This window comes from Lethenteron reissneri, chromosome 19, assembly GCF_015708825.2.
Source record: "Lethenteron reissneri isolate LAM-NWPU_2019-01 chromosome 19, ASM1570882v1, whole genome shotgun sequence".
NCBI lineage: Eukaryota > Metazoa > Chordata > Hyperoartia > Petromyzontiformes > Petromyzontidae > Lethenteron > Lethenteron reissneri.
In genome coordinates, this window is record NC_083797.1 from 7490993 (window position 1) to 7515530 (window position 24538).

The 24538-nt window shown below is 43.8% G+C and overlaps 1 protein-coding gene across 1 annotated transcript in view; it reads left to right on the forward strand.

Moving 5' to 3' along the window:
* Positions 1 to 11359, forward strand: part of NTSR1 (neurotensin receptor 1) — a 22698-nt gene extending 11339 nt beyond the window's left edge. Inside the window, exons 2-4 of the mRNA XM_061553989.1 lie at positions 1020 to 1296; positions 8918 to 9008; positions 11074 to 11359. Of these exons, the coding sequence (XP_061409973.1) occupies positions 1020 to 1296; positions 8918 to 9008; positions 11074 to 11359 (654 nt within the window). The remainder of the gene's footprint in view (positions 1 to 1019; positions 1297 to 8917; positions 9009 to 11073) is intronic.
* Positions 11360 to 24538: the final 13179 nt, after the last annotated feature.

Consider the following 24538-nt stretch of genomic DNA (forward strand, 5'->3'; position numbering starts at 1 on the left):
TGTATGTATATATATATCTAGGCTATGTCAATTATGAGCATGAATGTATATGTATATTTGAATGTATATGGCACGTAATAAATAGTATTTCCATCTCCCTATGTGTAGAGGCCATAACAACACATTGTAATAATAACATGAAATGCTAGTGTGCTTCTAGAACCTGGATTACATTAGGCTTCCTCTAATGAATTAAATGTTGACATTCCATGAAATTGCTAATTGAAATCTGTATACATTAACGTTAATATGGCTTGTTTTCTCACTTAAAATATGTGCGCTGGAAACCCATCACAATACTCATTCGATGTCCTTTCTGCTCATTAATGCTCACGGGAAAGCGAGGTAACCTTAATCAGAAGCACTTCCATAAATGCAATTGAAAGGCCAATAACATATCAGGAATATACAGGCGATGTCACTCATGAGCATGGAGTCTGGCTGCTTATTCAAGGTGCTGTCTCCCTTGGCTCCCTGCACGCCTTTCCCATTCCACATCGCATGGCCCACGTCCAAATCACCCTAGATGTTCCCTATCCCGTCTGATCTATGGAGGGCTGAGTCTGGTTTGTTTCTTGAGTGGGTGATCAAAAATAAACACCAGGTGCTGTATAGGCATAAGGCTGCGGGCTACGATGTGGGTAGAAATCTAAATGCATAAAAGGGCTCAGTCCACATCTAGATTACATTTATGGCAGCTGTCTTTAAATTAAATCTACACGTGCAGCTGGTTGTGTGTTACCCAATCGTATGCATGTCGTTTCTCCGGGCACTCCGGTTTCCTCCCACATACCAAAATACTTTCATTGCATTGGTTAAATATCCCGATACAGGGCCCTCCTGAAAAAAAGATATCAAGTCTTAAATCTCATCGAAACTTTTGAAAGTTTACCTAAATGTTTCTGAACATTTGTAACCATCTGCCCCAACAGTTGATTCACAAGCACACGTCTCTCTTCGCCGTGTGCATTCTGACAGTGTAATTGGCGTGCACGCGTGTGTGAACATTATCTCTGCAGGTGAACGTTTTCCTGGCATTTGTGTTTCCGATGCTGGCCATCTCAGCGCTCAACTCGGCCATCGTCAGGCAGCTGATGCGCCTGGTGGACAAGCCGGCGCCGGAGCCCGACATTGGGCAGGAGCAGGGCTGTGTGGCGCGTCCGCGTGGCGACCAGGGCGGGGGCCTGCAAGCGTGTCGCCACGCCACGGCCTTGAATCTCGGGAGGCGCCTCTGTTCCAACGGCGGAGTGGAGGCTGCCAGAGTTCACGCCCTGTGCAACAGCGTGAAAGTCCTGCGTGCGTCTCGCAAGACACTTGCTCCAAGCCTTGTCATGCATCTCTTCACGTAGCTCTTCAGAGAGGTCCTCGCGTTGCACCGCCGATTGTGTTGTTTGCCAACGAGGTCCGATATATCGCTTCAAGTCCTGCGGCGCTTATTCTGGAACTGCATTGTTTGGCACGTGCTGGGTGGTAGCTTCTTCCAATTGAATCCCTTGAGAAGCTCTTGGCGAATGGAGTGAAATATGAGACAGTGGCGGCTGGTCTGTACGGGGCATTGGGGCAGTGACCCACGTAATAAAAATGCTTTAAAAAAACTAAATTTCTAAAAGGATAGAAACAAATCATGGCCCTTCTTCATAGCACATCAATGGGATGGCGCATCGGGATCTACGGATGAAAATGTGCCTTTCAAATATAAAATTATGATTATTGGCCAAATTTTTTATATTTTTTGTCTTGTTATTGACGAATATATTGAGTTTTTTTTTTTTTATATGTGCTTGTGTACCACTGCCATTGCAGGGTCTCCTCCAACACTTGCCCATAGCCACACACAGGAGCAATCTCCTAGAGGCAAACTCAGGGTCTCTCCAACCAATTTAAAGCCGTCCTCCTCCCTCTCCCATACATTTTACGAATGTAAAAACATGCGGGAACCTTTAAACTGCACTGTGCTCATCAACAACATCCCTCTTTACCACTCAGTGGCGGTGACGTCAACACAGCGCTAATGCCATACTAGATGCATGTTGAGGCCACGTGACGTGTTGAAGGCTCACTGGCAGGTCACAGAACAGAGCCAGGTGCCATGGGTTAACTGACTGACATGACTGGCAGATACGCCAACTGTCCTGCCCACTGTGCCAACTTGTTGCGTTTTAGCAACCCGGCACTTTGCTCGTTGTTGTGAGCGTCACTCCTCTGCCCTACGTTGTTTCTGGAGGGCGACTGCCTCCAACTACCCGGTAGCATCCTTCACGAACCTCCACAGAGGCTCATCTTGACACCGCTGGTGTCAGCCTTTGGCAAGTCCAATCATCTCCTTACCCTTCTGTACCAGTCCATCTAACCCATTCCGTGCCAATTTAGCCCCAACTATCCAGCCAAACAGAAGCTGCTTGGGCATGTCATTGCTTCGCTTGCCGGAAGAGCTAACTGATGGGAAAGTGTCCAGATATTTTACGAATCTGTGAGCTCCCCACACAATCCAGTCTGGTTAAACCCATAATGGATGGTAGGCAGGCAAAACCTGAATGTTTCAATCCAGTGCAGATGTTCCTTTTGAGGGCTCCACGTTTCGCCAGCAATAAAAAAGGGGAGGATATGATTGACCAAGAAGACCCAGAGCTTCGTATGGAGTGATAGATCAGGTAGTTTCCACACAGCGTTATGCAGCTGATGAAAAGAAAATGCCGCTTGACTAATTCGGAGTGAGACCACTGCCTTAGTACACAAACTTCTCCACTCTCTCCACAACTGCCCAACACTTATGGGGAGTGGGGAGAGGAGAGCATTCGACATAAAATACCCAGACAGGTGCTTTGTTTTTGTGTGGCTGATAGTTAGGCTCCATTTCTTCGTAGCATGCTCCACGTACAGCAGTAGCATTTCCAACTAATCAAAGTGGACAGAAATCACCAGATCATTTGCATACGTAACATGGTTGACCAATAGGGAGCCATCCCTTGACCACACCCGGACATCAATCAGCCTCCCATTGTATCGGTACCAGATGGGAATTCCACCAGTACATTAATGGAAAGCAGTTTCGAACTACGTGGTTAAAGAAGATGTTGAATCGTGTAGGGGCGAGAGGACATCCCAGTCGCACCCTTAGGCCAGGGGCGGTTTCTTCATTAGGGCGATTGGGCGACGCACCACCAATGTCATTCAACCACAGAGTCACGCTCGCCGTCACTGCAGCCTCTGGATATAGTCCAATCAGCGTCATGCTACGTTCTGTGGAGTACCGCCTCTTTTTGGGCGATTTCACTCCGGCTGAGAATCGCCCCGAGTGGCCCCATAGACTTACATTCAAAGATGTTTTTTTTCGACCGGGGGGCGCTGCAATGCATTCTCTATGGCTTCTGGGAGGGCTCGCCCTAACGTGCTTACGTCATCATACGTGCTTACATCATCATACGTAAGCACGTTTCATCCAACAATATAATTTGTGGCCACCTAATGGAATCTTTAATAAAAGAAACTTGAGTGGTTTGTTTTAATAGTGAAACAAACAAAATGTATTGTAAGAGTCACTTTATTTTTCATTAATATTAAAGAAGTGAAGTTGCCTTTACATGCTTAAGCTGTTAATTTATCCATTGCATGGGTGGACCTTATCCTTATCAATCATCCAGACATTTGCCCCCCCTGAGAGATTTTGCAGGAGCCGCCACTGCCTTAGGCACTCATCAGTCACAGACAAAGATTCCACAAACACCTATGAAAGCCGGAACGGCACATTAGGGGAGAGGAGGGGGGGGGATCAGCACCACGCCGCTTTTGTCTCCCACGTGACGACATTTGCACATCGCATCAAGTACTCATTTCAGTGCCTGACCTCTGTTAGGTCGAGTCACACACACACAACAACAACCGCCATTCGCCACTAAGTGGCGGTGACGTCACCACGACGCTTGTGCCAGGCCATGTGCACCTTGAGGCCACGTGAAGTGTCGAACGCCCGCTGGCAGGAGGTCACGGGGCAGACCCAGGTGCCACGGTTGGACTGACTGAGATGACCGAGATGACTGGCTGATGCACCACCTGTGCCCCCTACTGTGCCAACTTGCTGTGCTTTAGCCACCCCGGCGCTCCGCTCGTTGTTGTGAGTGTCGTCCTCCGCCCTCCGTTGTTGCTGGAGGGCGACTGCCTACAACTGCCCAGACACACACATACACTGGCACTCACACACACACACCACACCGCTCTCTCACACACACACCGGCACTCACACATACAAGGCTCAGATTGTTTGTATGAGACATTGACATAACCAGCCATGATTAATCCACTGCTGGGTGAAGGCCTCCTCTTTTCACAATCCTGCGATATAATAATCCACCAAGCACCGGCACATTAACTTGGTTAATCGCTCCATCTCTTTTGTTTTTGTCCTCTTCCACGCATCCCATGCCTTGGATGGCATTCTGTTATTGTATTTGACCATCGATCATCATCCCAAGCCACGTGTCTAACACACGGATTAAACACTGGCTTCTTTAGGCACATTGGTGTGCATTTAATTCTCAAGTTCAGCTGTCCCAAGGCACTCCAACCAGCTCTCGTTCAACTCTTCATTTCATCGTTTTGATTGCAGTCGGCCTTCAATAGCTATCGCAGGTACACGCAGCACACATACTTTGCTGTGTAATCGAGTTGTTAACAAAAAAATTAGATAAATTTACAGGCTTTCGTCAGTCCACTGCTGGTGTCGGAGGGGGGGGGGAGGGGTGGTGCTTGACCATTATCCACCGCGGCTGATCAGTGTGCGTTGGTGAAGGGGTGGGTGGGTGGTGGCGTTCAGAATCAGTTCGGAAATATTCCTCGCAACGCGCCCACCCGCCCCCGTTGCCACTGATGTGAGCTGACAATTTGAGAGCTCGGCAGCACAATCGTGACAACCCTACCCAAAGGTGCCGCGTCTACCCGCTGGCACGTGGGGTCTGCAGTGTTAGCGAGAACGCGAGGGTACATTTTGATGGTGATGATAGTGCGGCACGGTGAGCATGCTGTATTCCCCCATCGGCTGAATTGAAATTGTCAGTCAGGTAATAGAGCAATCATTCCATCCTTGACTATTTTTGATAATTATTAGTTTGTTGTTTTTCTTGCGTGTATTTACGCGGTTGCTGAGCACAGGCCACAAGGCAGAGACGGGTTCAGTGTGCGATAATGGCCAGCACAATTTAATGCACGGATTGCCCTACGAGAAGCCATTGTAATGTTTCTCAACTGTTTACAAAATTAATTCGAGTATAAAATGGAACGCTTTCAACCCATTTCATTTAAATACAGAACTAAATAAGTTTTTTTTTATTATATCACGTAACATCCATAATATTCTGAATACTCTCTTTCTATTTTGTATTATTTGATAGTTTGTATAATATTTTGTTTAATGCATGGCTGTAGTAGCTGTAGGGAATGCCATCGTGTCACCGCTCCTGCTACGACAGAACCTCCACGGCTTCGTTTTGATTGATGTTGTAATTAACTTCATTTTCTACTCTTTGGTTCTTTCGGTAAAGTCATGTAGTGAGAAATAAAAGAAAATAATTATTGTTACCTACGTGACTTTACCGAAAGAACCAAAGAGTATGGATTCCTGCAGTCACGAAAGCTTCAAATCAAGATTATTAATTTTGTATTTTACAAAACGTATTTGATTTACAACAATTATTTATTCTCTAATTTCATTCGGCGGGCCCGGCGACTCCACCATCGCTTGTCTGCTCCATGGCCAGACTTCTCCATCACCACCACCACCAGACGACTCCACCCCGACCACCACCAGATGACTCCACCACTACCAAACGGCTCCACCACCACCACCAGACGGCCCCACCACCACCACCTGCGGGCAGCACCATTGTCATCGCCGGGCAGCTGACATCGCGACGTGGCTCCATCGCCAGGCAGCTCCATGGCCACCATCACTGGGCAGCTCTACTGCTGGGCAGTTTCGTCACCGGACAACTCCATCGCTATCACCAAGGCAGCTTCATTGCCATTACCGATGCAGCCATCATCCTCGCCACGGCACGCTGCCGCCAGTGCCGCATTATCCTCGTAGCACAAGTAGCTACAAATGCTACGGGCCCCCGCAACTTTCAAAGGCCCCGCGCTAAATGCTTTCAATCTTTCAATTCCGGTTCAGTGATGCTGCACTTGCTCTGTTACTATAGTACTATACTGCCTTCAACTTTTATGAACGACTGGGTGTTTAAGATTAGCGATTTGTCGTATAATCTGGCTGTATAGCAAATGAAAAATACAATTACTTTACTATGCAAAGTAAAAAATTTGTGTTTTAATATTTACGTGTTTTTTTTTTTGTTTAGGGCCCCTTTATAACATATACTACAGGCCCCGCACTAGCTTAATCCGGCACTGGCTGTTGCCAGGCAGCTCCATCGCCAGGCTGCGTCATTGCCATGAAGAGGCTGCACCATCATGAGGCAGCTCTCCCATCGCTTGTCGCTGGGCCGCTTAAATGTCCGTGTGCGACTTCATCGCCATCACTAGACCACTTCCATCGTCAATGCCAAGCGGCGCCATCGCCGATGCTGTGTCGCGTCTTCACCGCATGCCAAGCAGCGGTTTTGACTCAATGTAATGGCTGTTTATTCTTGATGTCCTGTTGAGTTTGCGTTTTAATGCTCAATCTTGTGACGTACCACTGTCGAGTACTTTTCGTTCCGTGGGTCTTCTCGGGAAGATTGCCTTACGTCCATCATGGGGCAAGTCGTAACAGGATTATTTTTCATCCTATAAACAAGACCCCTATCTTGGATTCACTTAGTTTTTGCTCTCATTTTTATGATGCCACTAAGATAGATCATTGCCCCTCGGGACCTTCCCAAATATATATTTTAAATGCACTCGATTCGCATTACTCAATGTGCGTTCCCGTCCAGTAATGCGTTGGCAGTAAATTAACTGATCAGCGATCACCGTCTTAGCTTCCTGTGTTTGACCAAGACCTGCCATAAGTCTCTTGACTGTTTTCCATTGAACGAGGTGACCCCATCCACTTTCAATTTTTTTTATTTGAAGCCTCGGTTATCTGGCTGGGGTTGTGGTTTGTTATTAATTCACGCTCAATCAGTGATATTCGTCCTTTGCCTCTACCGACTTTTCATGGATTTGAGCACCTGGCGTTGCACTGGAGACCTCGTTGTGCCTAGCCGATACTGTTCATGGCATTCTTATCACCCTCCAAAGTTGATCCCCGCACTACTTTCTGAATTTGATTGAGTTCCTCTCGGTGGTGGTGTGCTTATGCTGAGCACAGTTAGACATTTGGTGACTTCAACATGTGTCGATGCCTCACCTAAACCTCTTGCTCGGGATTTCGTGGCCGTATTCAACTCTTGGCTTCACTCAGCATGTTCAAATTCCCACTCACTCCGGTGGACACAATTTAAACCTGGTGTGTTCTCTTGGGCTATCAATAACTGAACTAACTAGCATGGACCCAGGAATGTCTGATCATTCACTGGTTCTCTTTTAAGTCCCTCTGACCACTCCAAGTCTGTCCGCTAAACACAGAATTGAATTGAATCACGCAAAATTGCATCCATTACCCCAACATCTCTTACAGAAGCCCTCTCCCGTTCTCCCCTCGCTCAGCTCAGGAGTGCCACATTGAGGAGGCTGATATACGGATATTTTATACTTATCTTCTGTCAAATATCCTTAATCGTCTGGCTCCCCACCAAACTTGCTGGATCTCCTCTAATCGGTCATCCCCAGGGTCCACTCGTGATCTAAGGGCACACAAATCCACTGTCCACAGAGCTGAACCTATATGCCTACTCCAACAAAATCTCAGTCGCTACATCATCATATATTGCTGGTCGCATTCTCTACCATCAGTCATCTTTTGCATGACGAGGAAAAACATTAAAAGTCTTTCCCATTGGGCAGTTTAAAATGTCCACTACCCAAACCAAATGAAATTCTGTCCTCCTGATTCCCCTTCTATTTGATCTGCCCGTCTCCCGGTTCGAGGGCCCTTTGTTGGCTAATTTCACCACTACCACAACTTCGGAACTCAGCTCTTGATTGCTGATTCCCGCCCTACCTGCTGCCCGTTGGATCTCTTCTCTAGACTCTTACGGGATAACGTTTCTGCATGCGGGTCATTTGTCATCGGTCTCTTCCAAAAAGTTTCTTGAGACTTGTACGGTTCACACCATTTTTACGATGGCTGCAGTCACCTCACTCTTTTAGAAACCGGACCTTGATCCTCAGCTTACCAACAACTCACGTCCGAGCTCTGTGTATTTCCTGCTTTCCATACACGGCGTATTGGGATCTACAGATGAAATGCGCCTTACGAATGTTAATTATTATTATGAACAGCTTTTTTTCCCTAAACAAAGATATAATTGGGTGCTAATGCCACTACTTAGGCAGGAATGCTGTTTGATGGAAATGTATATTACTGTAATGCATGTTGATCAGCATGTGCGAAATCAAATGCGGAAGATGTGTGTGATGCGGCAGAAGGCTTGCACTCGCATACGAATTTCTATTTATTTCTGCACAGCCCTAATTATTACTTCTTGTTCTCTCTCAAAAGGTGATGATGAAAATCATGAATGCACACGTGCATACCATCATACCTCGGTGTGCTGTCAAGGTCTAAATGCATGCAAATTTGTGGATGCAACTTGGGAAGTATGCTGTTCATTATATGTACCGACATGCAAATTTTGTTGTGCGAATCAAATTTATAAGCAGGCAATGGTGAGTGCAGTATTATAATGTTGTCTTGCAGACTATGGGTTAGGAATGTTATGCTCAACATATGTTCGGACTTCAACTACATGGGCACGTCTGCGTGCTCAAGTGATGAACGTGGCGGTTACAGACGTGTGTGTGTCTTTGTGTCTCTTGCGTACAGGTGCAATTGTGATTGCCTTTGTTGTATGCTGGCTGCCTTACCATTCCCGTCGTCTGATGTTCTGCTATGTACCAGACAGCGCTTGGCATCCGTGAGTATACAATTATGGCCACACCTGCTTACACCTCCACTTGTAAGTCACCACTTCAGCCACCACTGCCACTCGGGGCAGCCCAGGCATGAATTTATTTTGGAAATTGCACTGGCATTGGCCAAAATTTGGTGGCTGCCAACAGGTTCCCTGCACAAGGAATCTTCAGCAGTGAAAGGAGCAACTGTAGAGCCGTTTGACCTCGGATCAAGTACACTGGGGATTGATTACAAATTAATTGCTCAGGGTACACGATGGAGCACTCGTATTAGTGGAGTGAAACATTTTTTCCGACTATACCCGACCTACGCTTTCTTTCCAAAAACACCACTTGTCCGCGCTTTGTATTGTATTTCTCGTTAATCTGCTAAATTACACGCGTGGATCCAAGTAGTTTCACAAAATGTTATTGCGCTGATAATTATATATTGTTTAAAATAGAAATGCTATTTCGAGAAGCTTTGCAACATAACGCGTGCTCAGAATTGTGATGGGTTGCTTAACTACAGCTATTAGCTTATATTATGTAAGGCGTTCAGGTGAATATTAATGAAATAACACAATAAGCAAACAAAAGCTGTGCAGTGCTTAATGTTATATCTTACAGCATGTGGTGACATTGGCTGCTGTGCCTTGAAGGAAAGAGCCTTTAGCGCTATACAGCAGGCTCCTTTCATGTGTGAATGGCCACCTTAAAAGCCGCGCGTTGAGTGTTTTAAGGGCTCATGGAGATCTCGTACGAGGTGTCACCAGGGCGATGACTGACGCCTGCTGTAGTTTTCCCAGACAACAAAGAAAGCCCATTAGGCTCATCTTACCTTTAATACCAACAGTGATTGGACATTTATGACAAAGAGCTTCATATCTCATTGGTATCCTCCAGGATAAATAAAGATTCTTATTGTTCCAAGCTCATTCAAGCATCGCGTATTGCAATTATGTTGACCTCTATGTGCTGAACGCAAGAGCAGCATCGTTTTATGGGACCTCGATGTGACATTGAAGTAGCTGAATTAGAATTAGTCCCGAAATTTCCACCGGTAAGAATACAAATTGAGGCTGTTACAGTGAGCCCAATGTAATAAGGCAACACATTTGCAGGGCAGTATCTACTTAATTCATTTTGATGTAATTTCCAAACAACTAATGGGCACGAGAAAGAATATCAAATAATGGCAGCATATCCTATGTATTGCAATACTATAGTCTTGAGTTAATAATACACTCAAAAGTTAACTCCTGATATGATGAAGTTACTGCATAAATCTGATGCGAAAAAACTCTAGTTTCGGGCACACATTCATCTGCCATAGATTTTCGATACCGTTTCCACATGGGTGACACGACGATACGTGTGATATACAATGTTGTTTGGAGAGAAGTTGTGACTGTTTTTCATCGGCTACGGCCGTGTAAATGCCCATGTTGTGGATCAATTTCTGGAGCAATGGGGCAGAAAGCGAGTTATTGCGTGCAGTGACAATCCACACCTATCAGGTCTTGAAAACTAAAACTCCGCTGCAAGGAATTGGAAACATTTACTACGTCGATTGCTATGCTCTCGTTTCTCAGCTCTGTGTTCGATCCATTTTTGTTTTTTTATAATTTACCACGTCCTATGTTTATTATATTGTGTCTGACCTGCATCTCTTGATTGGTAGTAGAAGTAAAATAATGCGACCATGGTGTAATGGTTAACACACTCCGGCAGCATCATGATTACAGCACAGTTGTTCGACAGGTCATGTAGGGTTGGATAAAGGGTGAGGATTCCCACCTATTCCGAAATATTGGGCCAGTGTACGATGGAGTCGGCCAACATATCCTCCATCAAGGGCTCATGAGAACTCCCTCTGGTTTGAGGCCCTATCACCAGCAGTTGACTGAGCAAGCTATTGCAGGGCTGCACCATTAACCTTCCCAAGGAAAACTCTTTCGTCGCGGTAACGTCCGGAGAAAATCCACACTTTCGTCATGGCTCGTTCTCTCGTAGCCCCCGGGGGGCTTTCTCGCTCACCCCCCCCCACCCCCAACACTCCTCCTCCCTCTGTCTGCGCCGTTGCAGCGCGGTGTTCAATTTCTACCACTACTTCTACATGCTCACCAACACGCTCTACTACGTGAGCTCGGCAATCAACCCCGTGCTCTACAACCTGGTGTCGGCCGGCTTCCGCCACACGTTCGTGGCCACGCTCGGCTGCGGACGAGCCACGGAGCGTGAGCCGGGCACCATGCAGGTGTACACGCGCGCCGGCTCGAGCCAGTCGAGCGTTCACACCGTCACGTCCTCCAACCACGACTGCGCAGCGCCATGCTCGAATCTCGGGAGGGCTCGCGAAGCGCTCAGTTGAACGCTGCGCATGTGGGGGTGGTGGTGGTGGGGGTGGTGGTGGGGGTGGTGGGGGTTGTGGTGGGGGTGGTGGTGGGGGTGGTGGTGGTGGTGGGGGTGGTGGTGGTGGAACACTGCGCTGAGCCGACAAAAAATCGCACCGTCGTACACACCGTGTCGTGGACGAGAGAGGTGGGGGGCTGTTGAAAGCCTTTCAGAAGGAAGTTTAGACAAAAGAAATGTCGCCACCTCGGTGATTGAATTACGTCGGATTTAGTTGCTAATTTATACGCATATCGTTATCTATACGATCGTATGAAATACAATTGTATAGTTGGAAACTTCAAGCCGCAGCCGCCGCGTGGCGTTTCGCGGTCGTTCGATTTGGCTCTCCCAAGAGTTTTGGGGTTGCAGTGCGTGTTGCTCAGTTCCTGAATTAGCTGCGAGGGCGTGGAGCGAAACGCCGGACATCGTGTCGCAACAACGCGCGGTGTGACCCCAAAAATGCATCGGAGAACTTTAAATAAAGCACCCTTGGTGAATGATCACCCAATGAGCGATAAGGCTGAGAAAAGCCTTGGCTGTGGCTTTTTAGGCAGAAATATCACACTGTTTTCTGTCAGTAAATTGCTTATGAATATTTGTCATTTTAAGGTGGGGAAATGGCTAGAATGCTGTGTAAAGCGGCAGTCTGAACCTTTCTTATAAAAAGCGTATAATGTATTTATTCCAGTTAGATAAAACATTATATCATCCCACATTCTATAATTTCCTTACCGACACAATATTGTTGGGCAGGTTGTGTAGAGCCTTAATGTGGAACTATGGAAATTTTATACGTTAAATGTATTCAAGAATGTTAACCGCCCCACTGAAATCTGCAATTCGAAGATAACTTTAATAATTTCCTGAAATAATTCGCAAAAATATTGCATCCGGACAGCATATTGGATCTTTTTTTATTCATTTTATCTATTAATGATAATCATTGCTGTGGATAATCAGTTGAACTTTACATTTATTGCCATTCCAGTACAATAGTAATTCTCTTGGAAATCGTGCACATTCTCCCAGAATGTTATTTATAATTAATTCGTGATTTACCTAAACAGAATATTCGTGTTGGGCATACGTTAGAGGTAATATAGTCTAAATTGATATATTGATTTTTTTACATCCATAACTCTAATCTGTGAATGCGGTACATGCAGGTTAATTTCACAGTCATGCATTTAGACAATAGACATTCCTGCATTGATATAGTGAACAGATTTTAACATTAGATATATAACTGTGTAATAAAAACGGTGTCCCTCATGATATTGATTAACAGATCACTTACATTTCTCAGTAGAGACTTGCATATGACAAATCCACGTTGTGGATTTGCTCTCCAACACACCGGTGTGCTGTACTTGTAACGAATTGGCACGTTCTGTTTACGTGACAAACCTTACTAAATGGCTGTGTTGGGTGCTGGAGGGTTTAACGACACATTTATATTTACGCGATCTAACCCAAAAAACTGTATTATGTATGATATTGGTCGCGAAAGCCTACGTGTTAGATTGATTTTAACATCAAATAATTCCAATAAAATGTTCTGGGCAAAGTTTACTCATTACATTTGTATCTTCAGTGGGTCCTATACCACCTCATGGTCTAAAGGGTTTCTACCTTTCTGTGGATTAGGTTATTATAGTTGTATTGAGATTTAGATCTTACACACAACACTTCCAAATTGAAGTAGTGGATTATTACCCAGTCCAACGAGGCTGTTACCGACCTTGCGTGGCAATTATATTATTATTTCGAATAGCTCATTATGTCTTTATATATGTAAAACGGTGCATTGCCAATATTCATGGCATGCAAAATGTCACTCATGTTACCAACATTGGCATTATGTGCAAGTCTCTGTTGTCACTTCAAATGCTGCTTGATAATGTTGATCTGGAAGGCCAATAGACCGTATTTTTTGCATGGTTGCGTTTGCCCATCTTATCTCAAGACAACGCAGGGTGAGTTTGTGTATGGTCTTGCTTTTTCAATGTAATGGAGTCCCATATTTTACACGGAGTGCTCTTGCCATGACATCTGATCATCCAGCAGCATTTGTTTAACTGTCCTGACTCTGTTGTCCATCCCCCGCACCTCCGATTAGCAAAGTTGGCTACGTACGGTGCGAAATAACTTTAACCATACATATACACAAGGCCAGAGGGTCGAAACCAGTCCCGTTAATGATTGCTAAACAAATGCATCTTGATAATGATTATCAGCGAAACGTCGTACTCAAAATTTAAAATGCTGTTGATTCTCTCATCAACACACCGGTGGGTTAAAGAAGTCAATTAATTTGTCCTTTGAAAACGTGACACATGTTTTACTGTTTGGCCGTGTCGGGTGGTGGAGGGTAACGACACATTTATAAATAACGCGATCTGACCTAGAAACCTATATTATGAATAATATTGGTCGCGAAAGCCTGCCACGTGTTAAATTGAATGGAAAGCCAGTAGGCTGCTAAACTGAACATATTTTATATGCGGAGGAGAGACAGAATAGAGTGCTGCTTGTGTATACTTTTGGAGCTTAAGAGGAATATGTTATAATGCGTGTGAAATGTATGTTGTGTATGGTATCCAACCTGTACTGACCAGTTGTGGCAAGTATGGTCAAACAACCAGGATGGGAATGCCTTCGCCCAGCAGTGGATTCAAATTTGGATGTCAAGTCAGTTATACTCGTATCTATTATATGTAACTATCAATGTAATATTCAATGAGAATTAAATGTATAATGTCATTTGCGGTCGTTGTTTTTGGCTGCTATGCTTTATAAGCATTTGGGCCTGTGCTCAGAAACTGCGATTTACAAACTATATTAAAACAGCCGTCTTTTGTCACTAAGTAGCAGTGACATCATAAGGGCAGTAGTGCCTGACTATGTGCACTTATAGGTCATGCGTAGTGTCAATATGAGTGTAAGCGAGAGAGACGAGTAAATTGCAATTATGATTTCCCAGATAAAAAGAGGAACTTGAATTGAATATATATGTGAGCTCACAAAATGTACATTGAACTTGCAAACCGTATTTCAAGCCACTGATGAAAGAAATTATACCCAAGAATATTTATACAAAAAATGAAATTTATTTTAAAAAAAAACCTTCTTGGGGATGTTTCCGTAAGCCTTGTATAGGTGTTATTTCGACACGAATATGAAACCACATAAAAGCGTGCCTTTTCTCCCTGGTTGCCAAGTTACTGCCAATTCAAAAGCTTGTTTTTGGAAGAACAGATGTAAAGAACCCTGCCTCTGAGATATTTTAATGTTCTTTGCACAGTGAGGAATTTATTCTATTATTCCCGGCTTTAGTTTTTTTCGCACAATCAGCACAATCATTGTTTTGTTGCACCGGATTTTAGTTTGGGAACAAAATAATCATCCATGGTAAAGATGACCAATTTTGTCCACGGACAATGAACACAGGGGCAGCACACGCAGTGCCCACACTGATATACAAATATGTCAACACAATATACATTATTTTCGGAGCACGTCAAATTAACAATTGGAACTAAATATATATTTAATTTCTCTCACACCATTCCTCACAGTGAGGGGGGGGTAACGATGTGGGGAGGGCCGTCATCATTCAGCAGTGTTTTTTTTTACTTTTAAACGATGTCTTAGTGAATGATCAACAGTCGGCCACGTCTTTTTCTCGTGCAACAAAATTGCTTCTTGTAGAGATGTACGATGCTATATTACTTTTGTGAGAAAAAAAACATTCGAAATAATATTTGTGTTACTGTTGGTATGATTAGTTTGCTTGAGCATTACGGTACCTCGATGACTGTTTACAAAATATAGAGCATCGTGTTGTTAGTTGAAAATAGGCTTTAGGTGAAGCTAAATAATATTGCTATTTGTTGATGGATGTAACAATGACTGTAATTGTTATTTTATGAAGTGACTTAGTAACATCGCTGTATCACTGCAACGTATTAATGCACGCATTCGTTTTTGTTCGCATTGAGTCGTATTTTGTTCGAACGTAGGATTTCAATGTCAGACGCAACCCAAGGCTAACGACACAAAAAATATCGTAGTTATAGTCATAAATGTAACATAATGTGTGAGTCGTTACGAAATATGTATGGCGTTTGCAATTAAATGTGAAACTTGTAATGATGTGTGTATAACAATAAACATTGACGAACTGTCAACTGAAAGTAAGACCTATTGTCTCCTCTAGATGTATTTTATAATTGGGGACAATGCTACAGGACAAACTAATTCCAAACAGATGCATGATTAACGGCAATGAAAATGCATAACCGCAGAAAAAAACTTTTGGACTCAACAAAAAATGCTTAATAAGTGAAAAAAATACGGTAATTAATATTGCCGCAGAGCTCAAATGAGGCACCTCTGCCCACTGTAATTTAATGAAATTCAGGAATGAGTTTGCATGCTCCGCAGGCGCACAATGTGAGAGCGATTAGAGACCCCCCCCCCACCCTCTCGCGTGGAATGGACGTGCGTCGATGGATTTGCTAGAGGCAGACATGAGCAAAAAAAAAAGGGAACACTCGAATTCATAGTTAAATATTCACAAAACCTTACCACAAAGAGAACGTGCATGGCGGTTATTTTACAAAGATATTCATAGCACAAAGATATGAATATTTCATGCACACATTCACGAATATTATATATTTTTTTTCAATGACATTTTAATAACAATAACAAACCAAACATTTTCAGTCCTTCATAAATCCACAGTGCTGCTGGATAAGACTTGCTGACCATACGTCACCATGCCGGTTGGTTAGTGACCAGGTCTAAGTGCAGGAAAGTTTCTAATATCTGACCTTAGAGCCGTGGCCGGGAATTAAACGTGGATAGTCAGGCTCACAGCGCATCACCACTGCGCCACGGCTCCAGCCTACGATTAAATCATCCATCGTCTTCATCATCATCGTAATCGTCAGCCATGATTTATCTCACTCCTGCACACAATCGAATCTTATTTCTCCATCTCCCCGATGATTCTTCTCTTAGGCATGTTCACACCAGTGGCTGCCGTTCATTTATCTCCATCCCCCCCCCCCACTCTTAATTAACAGTAAATGTATACGAATTGTAAAGATGCAGCATCATTATTAAATGCATTGACTTCTCCCCTTTACAATGGTTGTGCGTATCAGTTTCTCTCTACGTACCATTGTATGGTGTTGTGGCGCTATTGCGAGCCGGCAGGGAGCTGTCCAGCGCTTTCAGGAGCAGAGAGAACAAGGAATCTCCCACTGTGTCAATGTTCATCGGAACAATGGCCAGGCCTCGCACCACAAAGCCTGTTGTTGTTGTTTCCACAGGACAGATGGGGAACGCATTAGGTCCATTTCTCTCTTTTGCCGAGATTAATGCTCAGCATTAAAAGCAATGCGCCCAGCCGTTACAATAAAAGCACTTTTTATTTTATTTCATACAGCATGTTGCTGAGATAAGCAACTTACTTTTGGAACAGCAAAACACGTATAAATGGATGTCTGGGTTCTTTAACCATTCGATGGCGTTGTCTGTGAGCTAAGGGATAACGTTTGTGCCTCCAGTCGATGCCCTTGATGGGCGGCCATGGGTTGAGTTTGCGTGCCATCGTTTATTCCACTCCAGTCAGGCTGAGCTACAAACCCACTTAATACGAGGAAAAGCCACGCATTGCAAAATACGATTTGCGTTATGACGATCATTGTTAAACGTGTGCGTTTGTCACTGAGTTGCCATTAAATGTAGACAAATTAATGAATATGTCTAATCACAAACGCTATCCTAAATATGTTTGGAACAAAAATGTTGTGGTTGAAAAATATCCTAAACGATATATGTCATACATAATTATGGCCTTTATGATGATTGCTAGTGTACACTTACAATAACTAAATATACGGTGTCTCTATGCATGCTCTGTATTCGTTGGAGGGATGATGTGTTTATTACAGATTCTGATTTATCCGCTCCTGCAGAACTGCGTACATCTGTGGAAGCAGTCACTCAGAGTGATGAAGTGCATCTAAAAAAAATTGCATCATTACACAAGCCATCACATGTCTCAGTTGGGTTGGAATAGACTCCAAATCCCTGATGTTAAAATCAATCATGCTGCTGAATATTTTAAATCTGACCAAAAAAGACGCCACTGAAAAGTGAATTGTCAAATCGTGGCTCACCCCAAAAAGGAAAAGACAATCAAGCATGAGTCAATGGGAACAGCAATGCCATTCCTAATTCTGGGAGTCCAGCAGTCATGAGCACATTAGTCTGCTGTGTCTCATAAGAATGCATCACCAGTGGAGCAATAACACATTCCTGAATCTATCTCATGAGCGTTACAAATATGAAGCCGTGCCAAGCGAAATATGTCACATTTCACCTGAAAAGGAGTCAGCACGAGACCCTGATGTTGAGAGGAAGCATTCGGTGGATAAAAGTTCCATCCAAAGATTAATATTCCTCTGTATGACGTCAGCCGACACACACTTCAATCACGATTTGGCAATCATTACCAATTCAGCATAGATATTTCAGTCATCCAAGCACTCATAAACCGAGGCCTAGTTCTGAAAAAACGAAGAAATGAAAAGCGTTCACAACGGGTGTATACTGAGATTGCATGAAAAATGTAACAAAATACATATTACAGCAGGAGTCAAACAAGGAGACATGCTTTCGCCAAACTTATTTGAAGATGTTTCCTGAAGTATAGGCATAATAATACGTGTAGGACGTATTAAGTATGAAGCAGTCAACATTACGCAAGTTGTTAATTTTCTTCACTTGATTATTCCAAAGATCACTTCCGTTGCTGTTTGCTTCTTATTATCTTCCACAACATAATTATTGTGAACAATGCATTGTGTTTTTATATCTATCATTCACCGCTACCCTGTTATGAATTATATGCACAGAACATCTATTTCTCGTCCACACTTTCATGAATCGATTAACCGTCTGACAAGAGATGTACCAGCACCCGCAATCATATCGTATGTTGAACTTCTTTCGTACCGTACGTAGCCACACGTGCTAATCGGAGGTGCGGGGGAAGGGCAACAAACTAAATAAGTTCGAAAGAAATTCGTTTTTAATCTTAAAAGTGCATAGCTCCAGTCTCTTCCTCGTATCGGAAGAAAGAGCGTTTCTAGACGGCTCCGTGAAGCGCATCTGAAGGCGCGCGATGGAGTGACCGTCTTTGTTCGATAACTCGCCGAAAGCCGTTGCAAGGATGGCCGGAGCTCGCGTGATGGGTTTATGCAAAGTCGACAAGATCGGTGGCGAGGCATCGTGGTTCATTTGTGGAAAGGGGCCGTCCATAAATGACCTCACGCACCTAGGGGGGGGGGCGGGGTCAGATATTTGTGACGATGTGTGACGACGGGGGGAAGGGGGGTTTGAGAAATGTGACGTCACATCAAAATGCGCAACTTTAAATAAATATAGACAACACGTTCTACTTCATTAAATAGACGTTTTAATAAATGTTTTCTCCTACAACATCAGAGTGCAGCACCACATTAAATACGCACTACAATGACAATTTTTATTAATTTTAATTTCATTTTTTACCTACGTGACTTTACCGAAAGAACTAAGAGTACAATGACAATAGTTTAAAGCGATTTGAAGTATGTTTATATTTTTTTGGGGAGGGTGGGGCAGAGCTTTGTGACGTCATATTTGAGGGGGGGGGTCTGACTTTTTGTGACGCCGTGTGACTAGGGGGGGGGGGCGGGTCAAAAATCGTCCAAAATCGCGTGACGTCATTTATGGACGGCCCCCCAAGCACTGTGTGCTTAATGAGTGCGACCTCAATGTATTCGTTCTGCAACCGGAAGCCAATGCATTTCGTCGAACATTGGACGGGCACGGTCGGAACTTGTAGTTCCCATCACGACACGTGCCGAAGAGTGTTGTGCACGCTGCAGCTTGCTAATGTTTTCGTGTTAAATTTCGATTTAAAGCTTTCGTGACTGCAGGGATTCATCTCCTTGGTTCTTTCGGTAAAGTCACGTAGAAGGGAAATAATAAAATAATAAAACATAACATTCTGAAATACAATTCCCACGACGTTTCGGCCACAACGCAAGCAGCCGTCCTCAGGTGAAGAACAGGGCTGTCGGAAAGACAGAAAAAGGTCATTCAGACGCTGTCTTTCCGACAGACCCGTTAGACCGGGTGAAGGGGCCGTTACCGCTTCCAGTGTTAGCGTGCGCTACGTACTGTATAGTACCCATCTGTTAATAAATACGTGTTGCCTCCGTCAAACGTCTCCTGCGCTACTTACGCCGTTACACTTGTGTAGAGGTGTATTTATGCATGGGCACGGATGGCTAACAAACACAAGGGGCGTGGTTAGAGCCGTACACAGAGGAGGTGCTCACACCGACGTCCGCACCTGCATCCCCCACGGGCCCCTCCCGGGGGCCGAGTGCTATAAAAGGTGGTGAGCCGGAGGGCTCGAGGTCGAGTGTTAGCTTTAACCAGCGAAGAGTGAAGACCAGCTAGAATAGGCCCCGGAACTCCCCTGGCTCGCTGTCCTTGTCAGGGCCGACCAGGGCAAGCCGGTGGCGTGGCCCCGAGAGCCCACACTGACGTTCTTATAAGAGCCGGTCTGGAGACTCAGGGTGCCGGGATCCCAGCTTGACCAGGGCTGGGATAGGTAGCCTCCCCTAGCTCCGTAGTGGAGGACTTGGGCGTAGGTTAGTGGGGTTAGATGTTGTGTCTCCCTGTAGCCGAGTAAAGGGGACGATATCCCCTTTAGTACTGTGTGTACCCGTTACTGTGCACAAGTTGGTGTTAATAAATAAGTGTGCCTCCGACCCCGTCGTCAAGCCTCCTGAATACTTACTACACTTGTATGAAGGAGGATTTCTCCACAACTTTCGCCGTCGCCTGATGATGCTCATTGCAATTACTGGCGAAACGTCGTACTAGAATTGTAAATGGAGTGGGTTTAACTCTGCAACACACCGGTGTGGTGTACTGGTAACGAATTGGCACGTATTGTTTACGTGACAAACCTTACTAATTGGCTTTGTCGGGTGGTGGCGGGTTTAACGACGCATTTATATTCACGCGATCTAACAACAAAACAACTCTATTATGGATAATATTGGTCGTGACAGCCGAAGTGTTAAACTGATTAAGGGGCACGTTTTGTAAAGAGAGTGAACACGTGGACATTTTCCACAAGGGGGCCTACAAGGCTCTGCAAAAGCTTTTGGAAAATTGAGTTTAATGAAAATGAATGCACAAAGGTGGCCAAATCTGTTAATAGCGTTTGTTGTAATGGTGTATATTACTTGCTGAATAGTTAACTGTGTTACTGTGGATAAAAAAAAACACAATCTTTAAGGAATGTTAATATTCAAAAACACGGATGACATCACGAGAATGTGTCCACGTTTCTGATCCATATGTCACAGCGGGTAAATACACTGATGAAAAACTTTCTAAATTTTTGCACATCGATACGTTGATTCTTGCTATTAAAATCAGTTTTCAAAAAAACTCCAACCTGCTCTCATCTGCTCGTTTCTTGTCACCTCTTTTGACCTGCTTTACCTGCAATCATTGCCCTCGGTAAATGCTAACTTTGATTGTGTTTCCCTGTCGCGTCCCTCGTTCCATACTGTATCTGAACATTTGGACAAACCTTTTCCCGGGCCAAATATGAACTGGCAATTTGACAAGTGTAACGCATTGAATGGAATTACGTGTGTCAAAGCCGCGTATGCGCGCGTTTATGTATGTGAATGCGGTTTTAATACAGCATCAATGTCACATTTAATTTGGAGTAAAAACTGACAAGTCATCACTACTGGCTATTTACAATCACCATATGTCATCCGCGTGATTAAATCGCAAAAGGGTCTTTGCACACTGCATTGTAAAATGGAACTGCTTGGACAAAGCTATCCTTACCTCCTACATTGCTCTGCCCTTACCACCATCAACTAGAAGCAATCAAAATCCTGCCGGATTTCACGAGCTTCAGCATATAATTCCCAAATCTGCACAACGCCATGAAATGTTGAAATTGCTCACACACACACACACCTCTGACTATTTGATTTTCCATTTGGTAGCGGTATCTTACAGTGCGATCGGACAGTGGCGGCGCAATGAGGCACTGGCATTTTGCTTTGGAATAGAAGTTGTTTGTGATATCCTGCACACCTGTGGCCTTCCCAGATACCTCGATCATCTTGGCAGTGGTTCCTTATTGTTTGTGAGTGATATGACCGCATCAACCGCCTGCCATAAGTCATCGACCAAAAGTAAAAATGGCACCCTTGTACACTGTGTAAACAAGTAATAATGTGCACTGCAAGACAGCTCTCCAATGCGTTTTCACCTCTGTTGTTCGGCGTTGTGTCCAAACACTGGCAGAGCCAGTGGGGGGGGGGGGGGGTGGCACGTGCCCCCCCAATGATCCGATCGAAATCCCTAAAATTTCGAATCCCTAATTTCGATCGGAATCATTGGGGTTTATAAGTAATACAATCGGCATTTTGCGACCCCCACTGCCACTGTGTCGCATATATTATGTGCCAGGGACTCTATGAGATGATAGGACAATAGTCTGAGTCCATAATTGGCAATAAGTAACGGCAAAGCAGGTTATAAGTGACTCACAGAATTGTGCGCAGTTGCGTATACAGTACACGACTTCCCTGAAGGCATTCACCTTCAGCGAGCGCGATGCCGATCACACGACGCGGTTCGAATTCGACCCTCGATCGATGGCTGCGCCATCGCCGCACACGCGTCGAATAAAAAGTAAGGGACAAGTCCTTACTTACTAACAAGTCCTTACTTACTAGCAACTCCTCTATCATGTTTCATTGCTGGAGGGGTTGCCCCCCCCTCCCTGAAAATCCTGGCTCCGCCATTGTGTCCAACGTGTTGCTGCAAATTCTGGGACCTTCTGCAGGAACTGAATACGATTACATAGTTAATCTATCATGACATTTCATAATTCTGTAAGGACCACATATGCGTGTCCCTTTCCGGAGAGCTTGAACTTTGACATATGTGTACCCTTCACCAAGCCACAATGACTGTTGTGGTTAGGAGAGGTGCGTGGGGGATTCCATCCAGCAGTGAATTTACGAAGGGATGAACTGTATGTTAGATTATAAACATAGACTCTGTGAATAGGAGATCGGAGTTGTGTTGGTTTGCGCAGATCTGCTAGGTTGGATTCCAAGCCAGAGCTAACGCTTGATGTGTCAATCTTAATTTTGGAGCTTTCGTGACTGCAGGAATTATTCTTTGGTTCTTTCGGTAAAGTCACGTATAAGGATAAAATAATAAATTAAATAATAGCATACTACGACGTTTCGATTGCAACACAAGCAATCATCATCAGGTATAAAAGAAATAGCAACAAAAATCTAACCAGAAAACTATAGACAGACATATAAGCAGACAGACATCATAAAGATACACAGGAGAGAGAACACGTATCGGCACAAAGAGAGAGGTCGTCTCTGTGACGGGGCCTTAAATGTGTCGTATCTGAACCTTTACAAGCACCGCACAGAGCTGCTCCAACTTCACCAATCCGTATTGACCAGCGTGGTGAAGTATGGCCAACCAAACCTTCCATGACAGACACGGCATGGGGAGGCCTTCGCCAAGCAGTGGATTGAAATGTACTGTAAATTATGACTAACCATTATAACTGAATATTCCATATATTTATATAATATCAATGATACATTATACTTAAAACTTAATGTATATTGCAGGAATCCACAACACTGTGGGTTAGATTTTTCAACATTCAATAATATTGCTTTTAGACATTATATTTTATCGGACTAATAAAAAATAACCTGAAGTAAAAGAGTCTGTAGTCTGAAACAGCTGTTCATTTCTTATAATGTTATGCAATTCAGCAGTGTGGCCATAAGCAGATGTTTTTCTGTTATATTTTATCTCACAGGAACAGCAAATATTTGCCTTCTCACTTGGGCTCATAGGCTGCACTGAAGCAGTAATAATTCATAACTTTGTGAGCGTGTCATTTCTAGTGAGTGATAAAGTGTGAAGCGTATTCGTTATTCATCAACAAACTTCAATTAAATTTCACGAGTCGGGATGGCCGATTCCAATATTTTTTTTGGAGTCGATTTAAAAATGAATTGATTTCGATTACAAAAAAGCCCCCTAAAAAACTAACTGTTTTTACAAACACCTTTATATTTTATGTATTTTTGCTGGATTAATACAGCGTTAACAATTCAAGAATTACACGATTAAAACGAACTATGTACAGAAACAGAATACACATGAAATTACGGTTCTGAATATCTTGTGATACCTGAATGTTAATCAAATATTATTATACTGTACCTACATATATATTGAAAACTATAACATTTAAAAGTAATAAGCAATAAATAATCACAAATTCAAACGAAACTAACGACTTTGTAAAAAAAAAATAACCAATGAATCCGAGCAATTCACACCTATAACAATATATTTTGTAAAGCTGACCAATAATCAATACACGCAAGAACTATGTACATACTAACCACCTCCCACCCATAGTTTATCATTCGCCTACAGATTGTAGCATAGGAAGAGAGAGAGAGTTACGTTGGCCTGCGTGGCCTTTAGTCGTGAGCCTCTCTGTGAAACATTTCTCAACCGTGGCGAGATGTTAACTACCTCGCCTGGTACACGTGAGGTCGTGGGTTCGATCCCGACCCCGACACCCGCTGTATATTTGTTTTTTCGATTGAAAGCTTTCGTGACTGCCGGGATTCATCTTCTTGGTTCTTTCGGTAAATTCACGTAGAAGGGAAATAATAAAATCATAAAAATAAAACATAATTTTATTTTTTATTACATAATATTATAATATTATTTTTATTATTTTATTATTTGCCTTCTACGTGACTTTACCGAAAGAACCAAGAAGATGTATATTTGTTAGTTTGCATGATCTCTCTACCCGTGGTCGCGTGGATTTTCCCCCGGATTCCTCCGTTTTTTTCCCCTCCACATTTAGAATCATCATCATGCGTTTAGAGCATTTGGCTGCTACACATCTGCACATGATGAGGTCACTTCATTGAGCTAGCATTTGTGGTCAGATTGCTTCTTATAAAACGAG